Raw genomic sequence first — 19854 nt, 5'->3', positions numbered from 1 at the left:
CCGGAGTCCGGGCGAGAGGGAAGGCGAGGAAAAGCCAGACGCGGGAGAGGAGGCAGAAGATCGCGGCAGAGGGAAGGAAGTCAGAGAGGAGGGAAGCGCGGAGAGAGGGAGAGGGAGCCCTCCTCGCGGAGAGACGACTTCACATGTAGCTGGGGACAGTGGGAGAAGCTGGCGCTCAGAAACTGTAAGAGAAGCTTTCCAAGCAAGTTACTTAATTCCCGAAGAGCGGCGGGAGGAGGGGACAGCCGTAATCACCGATCATAACCATTATTCCCAACCCCCTCATCATTTAACCCCCGAGCGGTTCAATGCACTACTCCAAGCTCTTCCTAGTTTCCTCCTCGGGGTAACTTCGGAGGACGCGCCGCCGGTGCCGCCCGGAGGTGAGGAGAAGCGCCTCGGAAGAAGGAAGGAGAAGTTTTGTGGGGTTTGCGTGCGGAGGAGGAGAAGAAGATGGGCTGGAAGCGCCGCTGCTGCTGGGGAGGCGGAGGCGGCGGGGACCTTCTCTGCCGGCTCACCCTGGTGCTGGGATTCCTGCTGCCCGCCTGCAGGACGCGCCTCTACACCAACCACTGGGCTGTGCGGATAACTGGGGGGCTCCCGGAGGCCAACAGGATAGCGAGCAAATACGGATACGTCAATATAGGACAGGTAACCCTCCTTACAACTACTTACCAGCGGGCGCCGGCGGGCAGGGTCCGCTGCCGCCGGGGCAGGGGCAGAAGGGACGGGCAGCTCCGTGGCCGCCGCACGGCCCCGGCCCCGCCGCGGGCCCCGCCGCCGGGCGGCCCGCGAAGCCCCCCGCGGCCCCCGCGGGTCGGCGGAGGTGATGCGCGGGGGCAGATGCGTCGGAGGGGTCGGTCCTCAGCGGCCGCAGCGCTCCTTCCGCGGCCAGGTGCGGAGCAGGGCGCGGAGCCGGCCGCGGGCCGGAGGTGTGGGGGGGCCGCGGGCGGCTTTGCCCGCCGCCGCGCTGCTTCCGCGGCGGCTGAACTTTGCGCTCCGGGCCGGGCACCCTCCCGGCCCCCTGGCAAAGGGGAAAAAGGCAACGGCGGAGGAGCTCGCCCCGCAGCGAGCGCCCTTCTCGCCGGCAGCCAGGACGTGGCAGCTGCCACCGCCGGCCCGCCGCGGGGGGCGTCCCGACCCCCCTTGTCTGGCGGGGCGTGCGGAAGGGAGAGGTGACAGGGGCGGGCCCGGAGCCCCGCGGCGGCCGGCGGGGTGCCGCGGGGAGGGGGAGCGCGCCCGAGGGGGCCGGAGCTGCCCCCGGGTGGGAGGCGGCCGGCCCGCCCGCCGCCGCCGCGGTCCTGTCCCGCAGCCCGCTCGCCTTGCGCCGGGTCTGTTGTGAAATGAGGGGAGGGAAAGAGGTCGGCTCTCGGATGCCGGCGCTGTGGGCAGAGCTTCCCCGGCCTCTTGGGCAGCACCTGGGCTCTGCGGAGCCCGCAGATGTTTCGTTAGAAAACACCTGGACTGGCTAGATCCAGAAATCGCCCTGTGAGGAAACTGTTGGATCCAGCCAGGTCCAGGAACTGCAAGTGAGGAAACACCTGGTCCTCGCTGGATCCCATCACGCTGAAAAATCTCCCGCTGCTATAGCTAGGCACAGTTGCTGTTTAAAATGACTTTTTCTGCCAGAGTTTGTGCCCAGGATCGTAGGCTTTGCTGACATTTATCCTCAAAATATGAGTTGCATATATGTAGGCTTTAACAAGGTGAGGACCTAAAAAATAAACTTCCATGGCATGCTTGGGTGCAAACATCCAAGCACAGTCTTTCTAGATAGTAGTTCATACGACATGAATTGAAAGTTTAGAAATGTGCATTTACAGGTACAGAAAGCTTCATCTTCTACATGAGATTCACAAAAATGAAGCTGCGTTTACACAACGAGCCTTTTACATTAACCAGATCAAAGTAGGACCCAGTTTTTACTTGTGTTGTAGAATGAGTTCCCACATACTGCATCATTGACTCAGAAGTTTGAAGTGCCCATTTCAACCGTTCCCAGTGATTGCAAGCCTGAATAAGACAGCTGTGCAATCTATTAAGATAAATAATTTACATAAGAAAAGCTGGAAAATGGCACTGAAGTTGCACAAACCATGACATGTAAAAATGCATTTACTTAGAAAAACTGAGTACCAGCTTTCCTGTTGGAGCACTTGGGCAGGTAGGCAATGTTATTCCCACTTGGAGACACAAAAATTCGGTACGAAACCTTCATGTCAAAATTGAATCCTGACCTAGAAACTGCCATTTAGGAATCCACATGCAAGGCTTTTTGCATTGATGTCTGTCTTTTTTGTCTTACATGCATCTTTTGCTCATAGTGTTTCTCTATGTTCCTATCCGGGCCTTTATACTGCTGAAATAAGCAACAGGTAGTTGGTTGGGGGATGCACTTCTTCCCCTTTTGTCTTTTGTCAGGCCAGCTGGCTAACTCTGAGCCCTCATTTTTATACCTTGCACATCCAAACCTCATGTTGAATTAAGGAAAGAATGTAGTAAGCCACTGTTGCTTCTTACATGTCAATGAAAGCCATGTATACACCTATGAGATATTAATAATAGATATATTAGTGATCAGGTATACAGATGGGAATGAGAGCGAATAGACACTATAAATAATGAACAACTGGAAAATACATTACTGAGTGTGCAGATTAAGAGAAGGTGTAGGGAGTCAATACTGTTACTTAGTTCAGCACATAGGGAGTAGAAGAGGAACGTAAGAATGTTAAATGATGGATGCATGAGAAAGAAAACTTTACTCATAATATGAATGAGACTGATGGGTGATTCCTCCACTTCTGGCTGTAACCAGCCTTGTAAGAACAAGAAGCAGGTGGTGGGCATATGTGAAGAAATTCCATAGAGCTTCTTATATGTATTTTGTACAGGAGGAACTCGATGTTAGATGTCGCTGTACCATGCCAGTGTAGAGCTCAGTACTCAACCGTTACAGTTACGTGTCCTAAGAAGTGTTGTGCATTTGCACAAAGTCTTACACAGAGTTTATGGGTATCTTTTTACAATGACCAGTGTTAAGTTTCTGATAATTTCTTGCAAAAACATCTCCAAACGGTGTTTCTGTGACAGCACATTCATTAGTATGTTGGTGGTCAGTCTAATGTCTGTTCTTTTATTCACAGCTACTGCTTATTCATCAGACTGACCTGGTTGCTAGATAGAATTTATAAATTGAGAATTCCAAGTGCATAAAATAATCCAAATGGCTGTGGTCTGACCGTACATAGTTTAACATGTAAATATATGGTTCAAAGCCTATGTAAAATAGTTCTATAACTGTATTTCTTAAAAACAAAAAAAAAAGTGAATAGTTTTCTGTGAAGCTTATCCATCACTCTATGTAGAATGTATCACGTGATAAAAATGGGTAAAGGGAGTAAGGTATTAACTTCTGGAGCAAGGAAGTTGGGAACAGTCTGGACTGATGAGTTAGATTTGCCAGTAATGGGCTTTTTGCATAGATTTGGAAAAGGAGGAAGATATTTGACACAGAACAGAAGTGCAAAAGAATATGAGAATGGGGCAAGAATCTACTGTTTATTACTGGGAGACAACTGCAAGCACTTTAAAAATCTGTATTTGGTGTGAGATGTTGAAAGACATTCTCTTAGCTGAATACACTGTGAAAACACTGAAAGAGATAACCAGTAATCAGAATTCTCTGTTAGAGGCAGGACTTCACATGGTTAATGTCTGTATACTGTAGCAGCTATGGCTAGGCAATTAAACTTTGCTTTTGCAGATAATAACCCTTCTAGGTAAGCTGAAATACTATAATTAAATCTGAAAGTATCATAAAAGCTAAGCTGTTTACTTCTGCTTGAAAAAGGTAATTACAAATCTCATAAAAACACACATCCAAAAATCATCTGAAATAGACTTTAAAAACCTACTGTAATGCATTAAGCATAATATTTTTGGTTAAATTAAATTTGTGAGCTCACCTTTAAGAAGAAAGTGCAAAAAGCTAAACCCAAATCACACTATGGCTGACCCAAAGAACTGACTGAGTACAAATGACCCAGAAAAATAATCAATTAAATACTTGAAGTAAGAGGTAGTGAATATGTGTATAAAAAATGAAGTCAAGTAGATGCGGTTGCAAAGTTGGAAATGAGAAGTATTCTGACACCAGTTAACTGTATGATTAGAGCTGAAAGGAATAGTGGAAAATGGAGGGGATCTGAAGATGTTATTCTTACCAGCCCACCCTGTTAATTTTGCATGAGCGGAGGTGCAAGGTGCTATGGAAGAGAGAAAGAGCAGGGTAGGTTAGGAGTAAAACAGTTAAGACGAGGCAATATTTGGGTTGTGTCTGTGGAAAAATGGCGTTGAAAGGTACATTAAGTTGATCAGAGGAGACAAGATGGTAGACCAAGGAAGGCTGTAAATTGTAAACACCAGACAACATCCCTTCTCCCAGATGTTGTTATTTGGTGCATTCCTGGTAACAGGCAGAATTTACCTTTCTCTTTTTTGGTGCTTGTGTGATTTGGAGGGTGGCCAACTGAGTCTCGAAATACCTCGTAAGTCCATTTTCATTGCTGGACCTGCTGGTGAGCCTGCAACTCATAGCTTCTGGTAAACACCTGTTGCTCTCAAAGTACTTCTGTGGTCTCCATCTCTCATTAAAGAAACTTGAAGCTTTAGCTTCTCTGCTTATTCAAAAGAGGAGTTTTCCATTAATTTTCAGGGGATGAAGCACAACAGAGAAAGAATCCTCCTTTACTCTGTTTTTCCAGGCTACATGTTCTGGTTCTTGTTTCCTACAAATTGCTCCAACATAATGCTCATCTCTCCTGTATTTCCTTACCATTACCAGTGTGAAGTTGACAGTAGACATAGAAGCTTGTTCTTCAATGATACTTGAATTTTCACAGTGAATCTAGTGAGACTTCATTAATTTTCTTCATCTACGGCTTGGAAAAGCATAGAGCAGCAACTTAGACCTATAGTTGTATCAACCGTTATTCAGTTTCTGTTGGAAAACTCTTTTCCCCACAGGACTGAACGAAGATTACGTGTCACAAAAACAGAAGTGCTAGTTTCCCTTACTGACTGACACAAGTGGGCAGGTTATCCTTTGGAAAGTCAGTGATTTTGGTTGCTGCAGTTAGTGCCACCAGTTTGGAGATTTGGGCAGTAGGGCGCACTCAAATTAACAGGCCTTCATTAAAGGCCTGTCCCATAACTTCAGGTGTGAGTACTTGGTTACCGGTAATGTCATTTCTGTGACATAACCACAGCTGCATTAAAGACGATGGAGCAAAGACAGTGAAGCATCAGTATAAGCTACAAAAGAATTGGCCTAAGGTCTCTTGTGTTTAACTGGGCTTTCAAATAGCACAAACATGTAATATCAGGGCTTAAATGCATAGGGTTGCCTTTTTTTTCCCCTTTTGCTATGCATTGCAGGCATTTCTGGCCTACCCATGAAGTTAAATTATTTTTTTCTCTAGTGAGCAAATCTTTGTCTCATGTGAACAAGTAATCTGTATTCTTTTTGCATGGGTCTTTTAGGAGAGTGGTCTGGACTAGCAAGCACTCTGGGGCTGTGATAAGGTAGTACAATGCAAGGCAGCCAAGGAGTTGTTCTAAGTAATGTGCTGGATGGAACAATTTGGGGAACACCACATGCCCCAGCAGCTCCTTGCTGACAGATTTTACCCTTCTATCATGCAGTGGCTACACTAAACAGATCTTTCTCTTAGAGCAAGTATCTGTCACTGACTTTTGGGAAAGTTTCTTTCACTGTTGGCAGCTGCTGAGGGTTAAACATATAGTCTGTGTAGGATTTTGTACAATTGGCATAAATATTTTGACTGTGTTGATAGAATGGAGATTCCTTATTATACAGTGAAAGAAGGAAGCTTTCTTTTGATACAGCCATGAAAACTAAGCTGTACTGTTATGTCATATTGATTCCCATGAATTTCCTCATTTCTTGTAAACACAGCTTCTTGCTGGATGTGAATTTGTAGTTTGATGCTAAAATATTCTTGATAGACTGGAGAAAGGAACACCAGCTTATAGAGGGATGACTTGTGAAGCATCCAAGAAGCTGGGAATGCTACTCTGGGCTCTGATGCCGAAGGCTTTTGGGCTCTTGGCTTAAGCTACTTCCCCTCACTTCTTCATTTATATAGATGAAAGAGGAGGAGGTCCAGTAACTGACTCCGGGCACATGAGTTTATTTTAATTTGAAATGTGTGGACTTCAAAATAAGGGAGGTTTTATAGGTTTGTGCTCTTCTAGAACATGGTGCCTCATCAGTTTTAGGTTGCTGTCATCAGGTGTCAGGAGTTTCTCATTAAGGCAGGGTCTTTCCTTGAAGGTGCAGGAGAGCATGAGAAACAGCTGATATCCCAAAGGTGATAGAAGGTAACAGTATCTTGTCATGAATCCAACAAGGGAGAGAAATGCTGCATTAATTAGTATAGCAGTAAACTTCAGATCCTTCTGATCCTTTTTTTTTTTTCTTCATTTCAGGCAGGGGCTGAGGATGGCACTTTTACAGATCACATCTTTTCTCTCCTAATTGTATTCTTCCAGTAATTTTTCTTTTCTGATCTCTTCCAGAGTCTAGTGGCCTACTCCCCACCCTTGGCAAGTGACAGACTACCCTTTCCCTCCCATTTTCTTCCTGCAAGGAATACACACTGTTTGCCAAAAGACACTTAAGTGTGCTAAGATTGAGGTGTGGCACAGGAGTCAGTGTTAGATATATAGATGTGTTTTTTTAGCTAATGTAAATGCTGATGTGATTTGCCAAAAAGTTTTGGTTTTTTTTTATTATTGGGAATTTATAGATTTAAACCCAGCAAATAACACAAAGAGTTAATAAATATTAGTTCATTTCGAACCTGAGGTCCCAGTGATGGCACAGAGAAGATGTTGTGTAACAAGATCAATTGATCAGAAAGAATGGGAGGAATGGCTGTTTTTCATTTTCCAAATCTATTCCTGATGGGAGGCAAGAGGAAATTTTGCAAAACTAAGTAGTTGAAATTGGAAGACTCGGGAGAAAAAAGCATCCAGTTGAGAGAGACGGGAGCTTATTTTAAGGTAAAGAGCCTAAAGTAAGTTGCTTGTCTTCAGCAACAGAAGGAGTTTGCTGCTGTAATCTTCACGACCTTACATGGATAACTCAAAAAGGAGGATGGTAGACCTCTGTGTGCAGAGAAGTTCAGCTATGCCTAAATAATAATATAGACAGTTAACAGAAGAGACATGCCCCTTAAGAGCCTGTATGGTCACAGCATTGAAACAGTCTACTTTTACTAAAATTTAGTAGCTGGGATAAGCTTAATGAAGTCCTGAGTGTTAAAGATGCAAGCAACAGGACTGTGGTACTAAGAGAATCAAAGCTAGGTGTACTCTAAGCACATGCAGATGTAGTGGGATTACACAGATACACCAAGGAAAATTGAATTTTCTCTTATTCATGGCAGCAAAAAGTACATTTAGGGACTGGTAGAGAATAACTACCAGATAGAAGGATATTTGGAAAATGTGAGCACTGAAACAACATCCTTGCAAATGCTCACATGCCACAAAACAGAAAACCAGCACATATTGGAAAATACAAAGGGTATGGCATGGCTAATTACTTCATACTTAGGAGTATTCTCTTGTCTGTGTAGTTAAAAATGAGAGGGAGGCGGGAGAGAGAGCAGAGCTTACTACTACTAAATGTGAGCTTTCATTAGGAGTTGGATGAAGAAAAGGTCATGCCAAATGGGTTCTGTTTATAGAGGCAATCTAATAGTCTTCGTATGTTGTTACAAAATGAGAGAAGATGCAAATCTCAGTTAACAGCATAGTAAAGATGCAAATTATGTGGTGATTTTTTATTTAAAGCCCTTAGGCAAACACAAACTAAATTATACTTTTAAGAATAACAATTAGTTGCAAGACCAACTTACAAATGGCAATGTTTGTGGGCACTGCTCCTCTCAAACAAAATATGTAAAGAAGTGGTCCAGGCTAGATTAAAATGAAAGAAGCAGAAGAAATCTGTAAAACATATTGAGGTAAATCAGTAATGTGTCATACTTCTGGTATTAGAAAATGGGCTTCCCACTCCTACGGTCATTCCAGTTGCTGTGGTTTTTTTTGACATCTGTTTGCCTTGACCAGAAGAGATGGCCAGCTTGTACACAACCTCCCCTCTGCTTTGTACAATGTCATAAATGATTCTCTAGGCATTGTCAGGCAAGATATTTCCAGTATCATATTTGCATGTTTTGCAGCTGTGTTGTGTGGTTCTGTGATTGACTAGTATATCTTCCTGTCCAAATGGTGAATTGTAAAATCACAAAGTGGGGAGATACAGATACCAGCCATGGATCTGAATAAATCATGTGGTCCCTAGTGAGGAACTGTGGTGCTCATTGTCACCTGCCAAACACAGGAAAAAATATGGTCAAACAGAATCCTGCTTGCCAGAGATGTATAGCTTAAGACAGTAAGTGATTATTTGGCAGCATGCTGGACCCCATTTGACTGATATTTGCAGAATGAAAAACTCTTTGGAATAAAATGTTGGCAAGTCCAGAAGACTGTCAAAGCTACACACGAATTCCTGCCAGAATAGATTGTTGTGGAAATTCTTGTGGATTACATGATGATGTATGATGGACATGAGATTGTAAAAGGCACATTAGCCTGGCATGATCATGGGCTATATAGTTCTAAACAAATTAGGAAAGAAAAAAATTCTCAGCACAGACTCTTCCATATAGAAGGAATCTACTCCCATGGAGGCAGCGTGCTTCTAAATGGGGGATAGCCATCAACAAGGGGCCATTTTTGGTCAAGTTACGTTTTTTCTCCTTTTTTTAAAATTTTTGGAGATGTTTCTATGCCAACAGGGAATAGGCTTCATTTATGTTTGTTTTCCAGGGCCAAACTGAAGTTATAGACATAAGTCACAATTAAAACCTTTGCTACATTATTTTACTCATTCTTGTTCAAACTGTAATAAACCCGCCAGGTTTTGTGCAAAAATGCTTAGTAGGCAGTGAAAGTGTTACTGACTAGAGTAGTGTGGCTGAAATTCACTCCTGGAATTGGGTAATGTTCTCCTTTTTAAAATACTTAGCTTAATCAACAGTAGCAGGTAGCCTCCCTTCTGGATAAACCTAAAGAACATTTTTGGCTTTTCTTGAACTTTTCTTTGTAACATATTAACACAGTAACCTGATGTCTTAAAGACAAGCAGGAGAGAAAATGCACTCTGTCACACCTCTAAAGCTGGTAGTAATGACGTCTAGGGCATAGAGAAGTAGTTCCTATAACATTTTTGTTCACGTGAACAGCCTTTATTGGAATAGACCCGTAAGGTTGCAAAGCCATTCTGGGTCAGTTAGAAGATACATCTAGCCTGCTTGCCTGTGGCAGTGGTGTTAAATTACTGTCTGTGGGAGAGAGTGAACAAAACAAGCATCCCATGCTTCTCCCTCACACTCCCTTCAGCTGTTTTCAGCTCAGGAGACTGCCCGAGCTGGATGTGGTTTCTGCATACTTAGAAATTCTCAATTTTTTTTAAAATTTTTTTTTTTGTGCAGACACTTATCCAGTCTTTCAAATAAAAATAAACTTTCAGCATCCACAATATTCTCTGGAAAGGATTTTAAAAGCCTGTTACTTCACTGCATGAAGAACCACCTCTCTTTTGCTTGTTACTTAACTAGCTTTGTTTGATGGCTGCTGAAAGAGATGGTGAAAAGCAATCTCTGTCCACTCTTCTTATGCCATACATGATCTTTTAGATTTCTAATATTTTCCCCTAAACTGTGTCATATCTAGACTGAAGAGTCTTAGGTTACTTAACTGTTCCTCATACTGAGGGTGTACCATATCTTTGTCCATCCTTCTTCTCCCACTTGGAAACTTTTCCAGAGAGGGACTAGAACTGCCCAGAGTACTTCAAGTGTGGCAAAACCTTGCATTATTCTTACAGTGCTATGCTCTCTGCTTTATTCTCTGTACTTCCTGTTGATCGTGATTAGTATGTTGTTTGCTGTTGGGACTTCTGCCAAGCTGAGTTTCCATGGATTAGTCTGCTGTAACCTTGAGATCATCAATTCTCAGTGGTACTGGGCAGCTCAAAACAGTTCATTTTAGTGTGAGGTTAGGTTTGTGCATCAGTTCAGCAGCTGTGTTTGCCTACATTGGATTTCATTTGCCATTTCATTGTTGTCACTCAGTTTTGCAAGGTCCTTTTGCAGCTTATGCAGTCAGCCACAGCCATTACCTCTGTGATTGTTAATAATAGCTGACCTCTACACCTCATGGCTCACTCCCTTTTCCATGCATTTTTTTTTTAATGAGATAGCGTAGGTCGCAGAAGAGGTTCTACCACAGACCCCAGCGGAACTCCAGCAGGGACCTCTGCCCATTGCGAGAAGCTAACTGCTTTTTAATAAACAAATAACTAATTACTCCTAAGCTTTGTTTTCAGTCTTTTAACTGATTACTTGCTTATGCAAAGACCTTATGCCATGACTTCTTCAATTCTTATAAGCTATTGGTGAAGGACATTGTCAAAAGCCCTTTGGAAGTCCAACCAGAATATATCTATCTACTTGACCTCTTCAAAGAACACTAATATATTAGTAAGGCAGAATTTTTCTCTCTCTATTTCCAAAGCAATATTTTTTTTATCCAAGTGTCCATTAATTCTCTTATTTCTTAGTTTCTACTTGTTTGCCTACTAGTGACTTGCAAGTCCATAGTGCTTCAGATTTCCTTTTAAAAATTGACATCACATTTGTCACCCAGCTATCCTGAAATGTGAAAACTGCTTTTGAATTGAGAGACTTCATGCCACTGCTCCTATTGCTTTGAGTTACTTTAATGTACTGAGTGGTTTTATTCAGCTATTTCATCCATATTCCTTCCATACTCTGGACTGCAGGATTTTTGTACTTCAAGTATCCTATCTCGAGTAACCCATCTGAGCTTAATTGAAGCAAATGAATGAAATGCTAAACTTCGAAAAAAATTCAGTGCTTTGTGAGTATGCTGGGCTCCACTGAGCCAACCATGAATGAACAGCAATGGCAGGGCTTTAAGCTGAGCAAGTTCCCCTGCTCCTCTTGGAAATGAGCAGCACTACTTCCCTGCAGGGATGGACTACAGAATAAGCTCTGTTTCCTCTTGGGCAACCAAGCCTGGTCCTGCATGAGGAGCAGTAGTTTTACCAGTTGGGGGTGGAGAGGAGCCAATGCAGATGTGTGAACAGTAGTCTTACTGCTCAGATTAGCTTTTTCTGCTTTTAAAGAACAGCACTTCTCTCACTGGACCTCAAAGAGAGTCTCTGAAATTTAGCTCAGGAAGGTATTCAGTTGCCATTTGTAAAGGCTTCAATAACTGTTTAGTATGAATATTAGAAATGCATTTGCAGGTGCCCCAATTGTATCAGAAAGTCTGACAGACCAGATGTGTCCCGTCACCACCACACAAGAGCTCCAGCCCTAACTAGCATAACAGTATAAACAATTATACTGTTTTCAGTTTTCCTCTTGACAGACTCCCTTTTGCTCCATTTTAAGCATTAAATCATTCCCCTTCGTTGGGTCGAAAGCACAACATTCTTACAATTTTATTCACACCTATTTGAAGTACAAGGTCATTTCCAGAGAGGACATGTGTGACAGTGTTTGGGATTTCCTTGGTACTCCTGACACATACCCATCTCTGCATTACTGGCATTACTCCTTTCTCCCTGTCTGATCTTTGTTTTGGCTCAGAGAAGTTTAACTCTCTCTCATACTGAATGGACTCCTCCCGATAATTCTTAGGCCAGTGCATGATGATCATGGCCAAGTGACAAAGCCATTGCCAGGGAAGACTGATGGCTGGAAACAAACAGGGTGGCTGAGCCTTGGTTTCTAAAAGAGTTAACTGTCCCATGACCTAAATGAGCTCTGTGCTGTGTTGGCATCACGCATCTTATCAATAAATGGTTCTACCGTTGCAACAGACTGCTCTTTGGGAAGCTTTCTTGTAGATAAATACCATTCCCATCTTGCAAAATTTGAGTAATTTCCATTTCTTGCCTGGCAACTGCAGATATTAATCTGTCATGCTTAACTGCACAGTGAGTGATTCTAGTGGTGGCTGGAATCTGTGTTGGTTTTTGATCTTGACATGAAAACAAATGTTTCAAAATGGAAATGCAGATCCATTTAGAAAGAAAAATACATGGTTTTGTTCAATTCATTGCTACCATTCTAGCTGCCTGGCTTTTCCCTATTTCAGCATCTTGGTATTACATATTTAATAGCAACGTATTAAACAAATATCCAGTAGAAACATTTCTCCCTCCTCCAAGAAAATCTACTTTCACGTACACTGCTGAGCTTAGCCCTCGGGTTGTAAGATTCTAGTCTCCAAACAAGAAGGCTACCAAGGAATATTCTTTAAATGTGTGAAATGGATAGTGTATGAAAGCGGTGACCTGTTTTTTATTAGTTTTAGTAAATTTACATATTTCATCATGAATTTGATATCAGTTCTCCTTAACTTTTCTTGGTAGTCTGAAGTAATTTAGAAGCTGGTATACGAGCCTAGACGTTAAGATGCTAAATTAATCTAAAATGTAGGCCTCACTAAGGTTTCGATTAAAAAAAAATTGTTTCTTCCTTAAGTGGTTATTGCAGCTCCCGACAGTGGAGGATCACACTGCTTCCAGTGAAAGCTGAATGGAACCTTCATCACTCTTCTGGCACTATGGAAGCTGGTACAGCAGGAGAGACTTGTGTATATCTGAATTAATACTTCACATTGTGTTGTTGTGCTTACAAATAGCTACTTTAAGTGGAATATTATGTGACTATACTAGAATTAACAGGCCCTTGGTGTGCTGTAATATTTTTTTTAAATCTGCACTAAACATTAGTTATGATAATGTTGATGTTTTCTTTCTTACGATATTTGAGTGCTACATAATGCACTCAATTTGGTGATTATTTTTTGGTCTTGTTTGCTTACTTACTTGCTTTTTCTTTATGTGTATCTTTAGATCCTGTCAAAGAGAGAATTTTTTTTTTTCTTATTATTGAACTTAGGAAGCTGTAAAATCTTCTCCAGAAACTTACTCGTATGAATAGTTGTTGCTGAAGTTGTATCAAAATCAATGACATTACGTGTGGCTGTGGAGACTGCTTATTTAAATAATGGAGACTGGCAAACCTTGCTTTTACGCAAAAAAGTATAAACTACTGTACAGCTCTAGCATTAACCAAATGAGGTAGGTGAATGTATCAACATCATTACCTAGCTCTGGACAAGTTGCATGCTTCTCTGTATTCAGTTAAGCATGTTGTACAGAGTGGAAAGTCATCAGACTTTGATACAGTACAAAGCTGTGGACGTATGATGTAGGTTCACCGTAAAAGAGCATTGGATTTAGTACCCAAATACCGTCCTACGTATTCCCATGAGTCAATTCTTTATTACTTTTCAGTAAATTATATTGGTGATAGAGGAGGAAATTGCTTAAATCAAGTCTCATGAGAAAGTCAGTTAAATTAAAACATTCTATTTATTATGACCAATAAGAGCTGAATTCAGATTTGTAGGACAAAGTGCAGTGTGAAAAGGTTTATTGCTGGCAATATAAATGTTCACTGGAAACAGTATGACTACTGTAGGTCACTGTATTAGTCATTTTGAATGTTATAAACTCTCTTGCTATTAATGTGCTTAAGAGTTTTATATTGATGTTTAAATAACTGGATAGAGATGTAACAGTATATCTAACTTGGTGCCCAGTTCTTAAACCTTTTACTTGTACAAGTAACCCCATTAGATTTGATTGCCCTTGATTTATGCCTTTTTAATTCCATTAGCTTCAACAGAGTTATTTCTGATTTATGGTTTTGTAAATGAGAAGGGCCTTGATCCCACTGAGACTGGGCAGATGTTTACAAGTTTTAGGACAGGGACGATGGTTATTAAATATTTCATGCTCAAGATTTAAAAGGAAATGAATATGAACATTCTTTGCTGTGAAACTTCTCTTGATGTAGTTTGTTAAAAAAGAAAACCTATTTCTTGACTACCTTTTATACTGCTGGCATGATTGAAATAACAGTGTCAGAACTTTGTCAAGCCTCATTCTTACGCTTTATTATAATGACATACAAGAGAGTACAGATTACAAAGAAATAGTAATTCTTAGAGTCTGGAGTAGCTAATAATGTATGGAATATGGCAGTTCTATTTGCTACTTAAATAAACATTCATGATACTGCATGAGTATTCATCCTCATTCTCTCATCATTTTACATTTATTCAGTGATACAACATGAAATAGGATTGGTAGTCAATAAAATAGTGACAAATCTCATTTCAGGTGATGCAGTATATCATTTAGATATTTTAAATTACAGAATAGTGCGTTAGGAAAGGGAAAAAAAGATCTCAGAAAGCAATGGCAATTTAGTGGACCCTCAAAATGTTAAAGGTATTTGTTTCCTATTCGATGGCTTTATTACGAGGTCTGTTTACTGACATATTGCCTAACAGCTTCTTTGCAGATAAAAACAACATTTGTTATGGCTTGAACTTGCAATGCATGATGACTGTGTTGAAGTCATTTGAAATGTTGCAGAGGTTAAGTTTGTTCATAGAGCAGAAAATAAATACACTTTGTTGCACTCATTTTTACTTGCAGAAATAAGATGGTGACTCATTTGGCTTCATATAAAGGGGCATGAACTGCCAGTTTACATTGCACTGCTTTCTGTAGTGAAAAGAACCAATAGAAAAGATGAACAGGAATGAAGGCAGTAATTGATTTCCTTTTGAGAATTTTCATGAAATGTGTAATGACGGTGTGGAACGGCAAACCCACGGTCACAGGTTGCTGAGCAACCTTGCGTTGCTTTATTTGATAGGGACATGAACTTGCCAATTGCCGCAGTGCATCCTTAGGCAAAGCTCACAGTGACACTGAGTTTGCAGTTATTAAGGTCCATCGTTGTACTTGAATTGTAACATTTCACGTGACAGATGTGGAAACGGCTTCCTTCACCATCTCCCACCATCTCTTTCAGGCTGATATCTGTTGGAACACCAAGCCTGCGCTTCATACAAGAACGTTCCCCCCATCCCAATAATTAAGGACTCTCTGTTCATTAATTTTTAGGTACTTTTTTCAACATTGTTCTAATAGTCACAACCTGTCTATAAGTCCTAGAGAGGAGGTGGATGAAACTCTTAGTTACTGACTTTGAAAGAAAGATTTCAAGTGCTACAGTCAGATTTCTTTCACTTTATTATTTGAACACTCAACATAGTGTCCAGATATCTTCCACTTCTCACATTTTATTCATTCTTAACTTCACTGAGGGCATATTTTTATGCTCTCGTCTCTGGGGAGGTGGTACCACATAGCAAATGTTTAGAGGGTACCAATGCACAGCGCAGTTCAGATTCAAGGAGGGCTGCCAGATCTTGTCCTCCTGTAAAGATTGATGCATGTTCTTGTTCTCAGAGCTGCATTTTTGTTTTAAAGAAAATCAGCTAACATCTCTCTCCTTTCACAACTCAATTAATAAGGCAGAAAGATCTTAATTCCGTGGGATTTATGTGAATGTATAATCCAAAAAAGATGCCACAATCCTCTTTGGAAGGATTGTTCATCATGTATAGCAGGGTAGATTAAGTAATAAATCTTAGTGTGATATAGCATGTATTAGAATAAAGCTATGGTAGAGTTCTAATTTATATCTTTCTAATATCTGAACTTACTTTATAAATTCATATTACCTCCAGAGACCTGTGATCTCTTTTATGAGTTAATGCTTTCTCATTCTTGCAAAGGTAGTTGTACTGAAACTTAGTTGTGTTACATGACAAAACCTGTTTTTTTTGGATGAAGCAAAACATTTTATGTTGCTGTTTGGTTGTTGGGTTTTTTCTCTTTTTTCCCAAGTAAATCCACATGTTAAATTAGGTTATCAATAGAGCACTAAAGTACTGGAATTTCAAAAAGCAGAATTTTATTTGGCATTATTTGTTTTAAAATACAGCTGTACAAAGTAACCTGTATGCAGAAGGTATGATCTAGGAAGCTTTTTCCAATTTACCTGAACTTTGTAAAATTTATAGGCCCATTATCAGTCTCAGAGGAAACGTAATCTGTTTTATATTGCTAAGTATATTTTATAATATATTAGAATAGAGCATTTCTGTATTTAGAGAAGTAGAATTTTGGAATTCTAAAAATATTTTTGAATAAATCTAACTAGGAATTTAGAATTCTATGTTTAAATTGAGATTTTAATTTGAATTAAATTTTAATGATAGTTTAGAATTGAAACTCTAAATATCTATAGATTACATTCTGGAATGTGGTGGCAAACCTTGGGGAAAAAAACCTGTTAGAAAAAATATTTTTATAGAGAGAATCCAAAATTAAATATACCGGCTCACGTAAAGAATTTCTACTGCAAATTGAAATTTTCTTTTTGTGTTCTTTTTAATCTGCATTTTTACTTAGTTTAGCTACAGTAGTATTTTCTGAGAATTTTAAAGCTTCCTAGCAGATACATAAAAATTGAAATTCACATTAAACTTTAGAAAGTGACTTTGAAAAAATCTCAGCTTTGATACCAAATTAGGATGCTATAAGGAATTATAATTGACTTCAGGATGTTGTTACTATATTGTCTTGCTAAAAAAGGCATATGAAAAGTTAAAAGTCTAGAGGGCTTATATTTATTTTGCCAGTGAAAGAGTTAATGTGCTGCTTCAAACCAAAATGCAGCAGCACATAAGCAACATCAGTGACATTATCTGGAAGAACATAATGCAAAGCTACTTTGTTTTAATGTCTCTGTTATTAATTTTTGACATCAACTGTGTAAAAAGCCAAACTGTACTGTCTTAGCTCAAGGTAAGTGCCCAGACAAAATTTTTTCATTCAAATAGCTGAAACACAAAGGACAAATACAAAAGAAGTCTGGAGCGGTGTATGTTAATTCAGTAAGATGAGACCTTTTTCTCCCCTTTTAAACAGGAGAGAGAATGTCAAAGGTAAAGTCTTAAAGTGTTAGCATGTTGCTACCATGTGAAGAGATACAACCTGATATATTTCCATGGAAATTGTGATGTTTCTGCTGTAATAGCCATGTGGTTTAATTTATCTGCCTGTTTCGAGGTTTTGTGTATTTTTCATATGCAGGTGGTTCAGAAGGGAATCTCCTTGATCCGTCTGAACGGTCCTCTCTTCCAGCCCAAAGATTTAACAAACTGAGCAAGAACTCTTGATTATAGTATAGGTTTTTTCCCATTTAGGACACTCAAATGTTTCAGGAACGAGGAGTGCATTTAAGGCCAAGCCTAGCTTGTTCAGAGTGTCACTATTCAGGAACAGCAACAGTCTGCAGATGTATCAATTCCCTTTTAAACAAACCTGAAGAGAAAGGAACGTCAGAGAAGCAAAGATAGGAACTGCCAAGTTAGGCTATTCCTACCTTGAGCACATACAGAGGTGTTTTCACAACATCTGTCAAATTTCTGTTAGCTAACTGGGCTTAAAATAGAGCTGAGAACTGGGTTACTTGGGTATTTGAGCATAGCTGGAATTCAGGCTTTCAGAGTAGTCTGGGTTGCATCTGAGGTGACAATCTGTGTTCATACCCACATCACCTTGGTGCTGCTGCTGCTGCTTTGAATTCTTTCAGTTGGCCAAGTCTGGGTACAGTTAAAGGGCACTTCTCCCCCCCACCCAGTAGATATTCTTGTCATGTACAGATTCAGAGCCTCTGTAATACAGAGAATAAGCATCAGTATTTCCATCCTTTAGACTAGTCATCAGAGCAGTATTATCTTGCTACTGCAGCTCGAGGCAAGACCATGGCATTCAGCAGTGACAGTGGTTTCAGCTTTTTTTTTAATGTTATCTGCCTATAGTAATCCAAAAAGCTATTTTAACTCATGCAGGGAAGTGTGGGTTATCAGCCCAACAGGAAACTAGCAGAGAGCTTAAATATTTGGATAGAAGCCTCTTCTTAAGAGTTGGAATTTTAGGTTTTAGGCTGAGTAAGGCCTGGAGGGCCTGTGCTTCTCTCTGCTAAATATTTCATAAACTGATGTTTGTGAGAGCCCCAAACTGGCCAAAACTGAAAGTGATTTAAATTTCACCTCACTGCAGTATGCTGTATGTGGGCAAACCTTGCTACTATATCTTGTGAATGACACATAGTAGGTGAAATTCCCCATTCTGATGGGGGGCGGGGGTAAGCTTTTGATTGAAGGGTATATTTGGGAGAGAAACAGCCCCCATCTCTCTCTGCACATCAGATGGGGGAGCAGCTTTGCAGCTGTCTTGATGGTGATTGCTCCTCCATCCTCAGCATTACAGAGATCTGTCAGTGCTGACCCAACAGTGGGGTTTTGGGCAAAAGAGACGGCGGTTAGGAGGGTGTGGTCACTGCTGCAGTATCTTATGAGAAACCTTACCCCTCAAAAAAACCCCAAAAAACCTCCACTACACAGTTTTGCTGCTTGGAATACAAGTCAAATTCAGGTTCAAGGTCTTGGATCACATGCCCTTTCTAGATATGGGTGCTTAAATTTGAGCAGGTCAGTGAACAACTAACAGCCTTTGCAGTGCTTTCTTGTCCCGAAATGCTGAGATAGGAACCCTGGTTTTAAGATGTTTAATACTTGCTAAGTCTGCAGGGACACAAGAAGGAAAGGGAGTGGCAGTTTTCTGTAGTATCCATGAACCTGTCTTCACCTGTAGATAACGAGGGGCCAGCCAGGATCAGAATTAAGGGCTATGGGCTCACCTCCTTCATGTTAGAGTGGTGTGCATCAAAGGAGCATAAGCAGTATTGTAACTTGTGTCAACGTTTGGTTCTGTCACAATGCTTTGTGATGCTAGGTTGGCTTCACTGGCATTTAAGGCAGAGAAGAAAGCTCCGGTAATACCAACACATTTTGTTTCAACCTTTTCAGACTGAAATGTTTTCATTTTTGGTCTGAAACATGATTTCCAATGTACTTTGTATAATGTGACAACATTTTAAAGTTTGAAATATAGTTGAAGTGGTTTTTTCAAAATGAGTTTATGATAGTAAAGATGATAAACTTTCTTGATCTCTCTGTTCTTGTATTTCCTTCTGTCAAGGCCTTTAGCACTTTGGAAATTTGTTGCCATTCTGAAAGAAGCAGACAATCAGATCTTCAACCACATTTCAAAAAATACATTGCTGTATATTTATAATGGTTTATGTTCCAGGTGTGCACAGGGGTAGCAGATCCATGCTTCTTTGCCTCTTCTAGCACTTCATAGAGTTGAGAACCAAATTTGGACCTGATCTTCCTTCCTTTCCCAATCTATTTAGGACCAAAGTCATTAAAGACTAGCAAAAAGACACTCTTACACTATATCCACCATCTCAACAGAATATTATTTTCCATTCAGCCCATTGGGAGAAGTGTAGTTTGCAGCTAGATGTCTAGATGATTCTTCTCTTTAAAAAAGTTTATTTACTAGATAAGAAAAGGAAGGCATCTCTTGGGTTCCTTTGCATTAGCTTGAACAACTTCCCTGCTTATGTTCTGCTACATGGAAGTCTCAGTTGCAGTTTCAGAGCTTAGTCGGCTATGTCAATGTGGTGATCATATATATATTTAATATATATTTAACAGGCAGCTTTAGCATTTATGTTTCCTTACAGAGTTTCTGAGGACACGTACATACAGATGTGGATGAATTAGTTCAGTTTCCTAAATTATCTTGATATTATAAAAACATATATGGAAGAAATATTTGTGAAGGACAAGCCTAGAAAGTTTGTACGT

At 40.5% G+C, this 19854-nt stretch overlaps 1 protein-coding gene across 1 annotated transcript in view; it reads left to right on the top strand.

The window, feature by feature from the left end:
* Nucleotides 1–453: 453 nt before the first annotated feature.
* PCSK5 (proprotein convertase subtilisin/kexin type 5) overlaps nt 454–19854 on the top strand; it is a gene marked incomplete at its 5' end in the record, with an annotated part of 195672 nt that continues 176271 nt past the window's right edge. Inside the window, one exon of the mRNA XM_082013448.1 lies at nt 454–651. Within this exon, the coding sequence (XP_081869574.1) occupies nt 454–651 (198 nt within the window). The remainder of the gene's footprint in view (nt 652–19854) is intronic.

The sequence above is a fragment of the Phaethon aethereus genome (genome assembly GCF_964289735.1).
Source record: "Phaethon aethereus genome assembly, chromosome: Z".
Taxonomy (NCBI): Eukaryota; Metazoa; Chordata; class Aves; order Phaethontiformes; family Phaethontidae; genus Phaethon; species Phaethon aethereus.
This window is presented reverse-complemented; position numbering and strand designations above follow the sequence as displayed.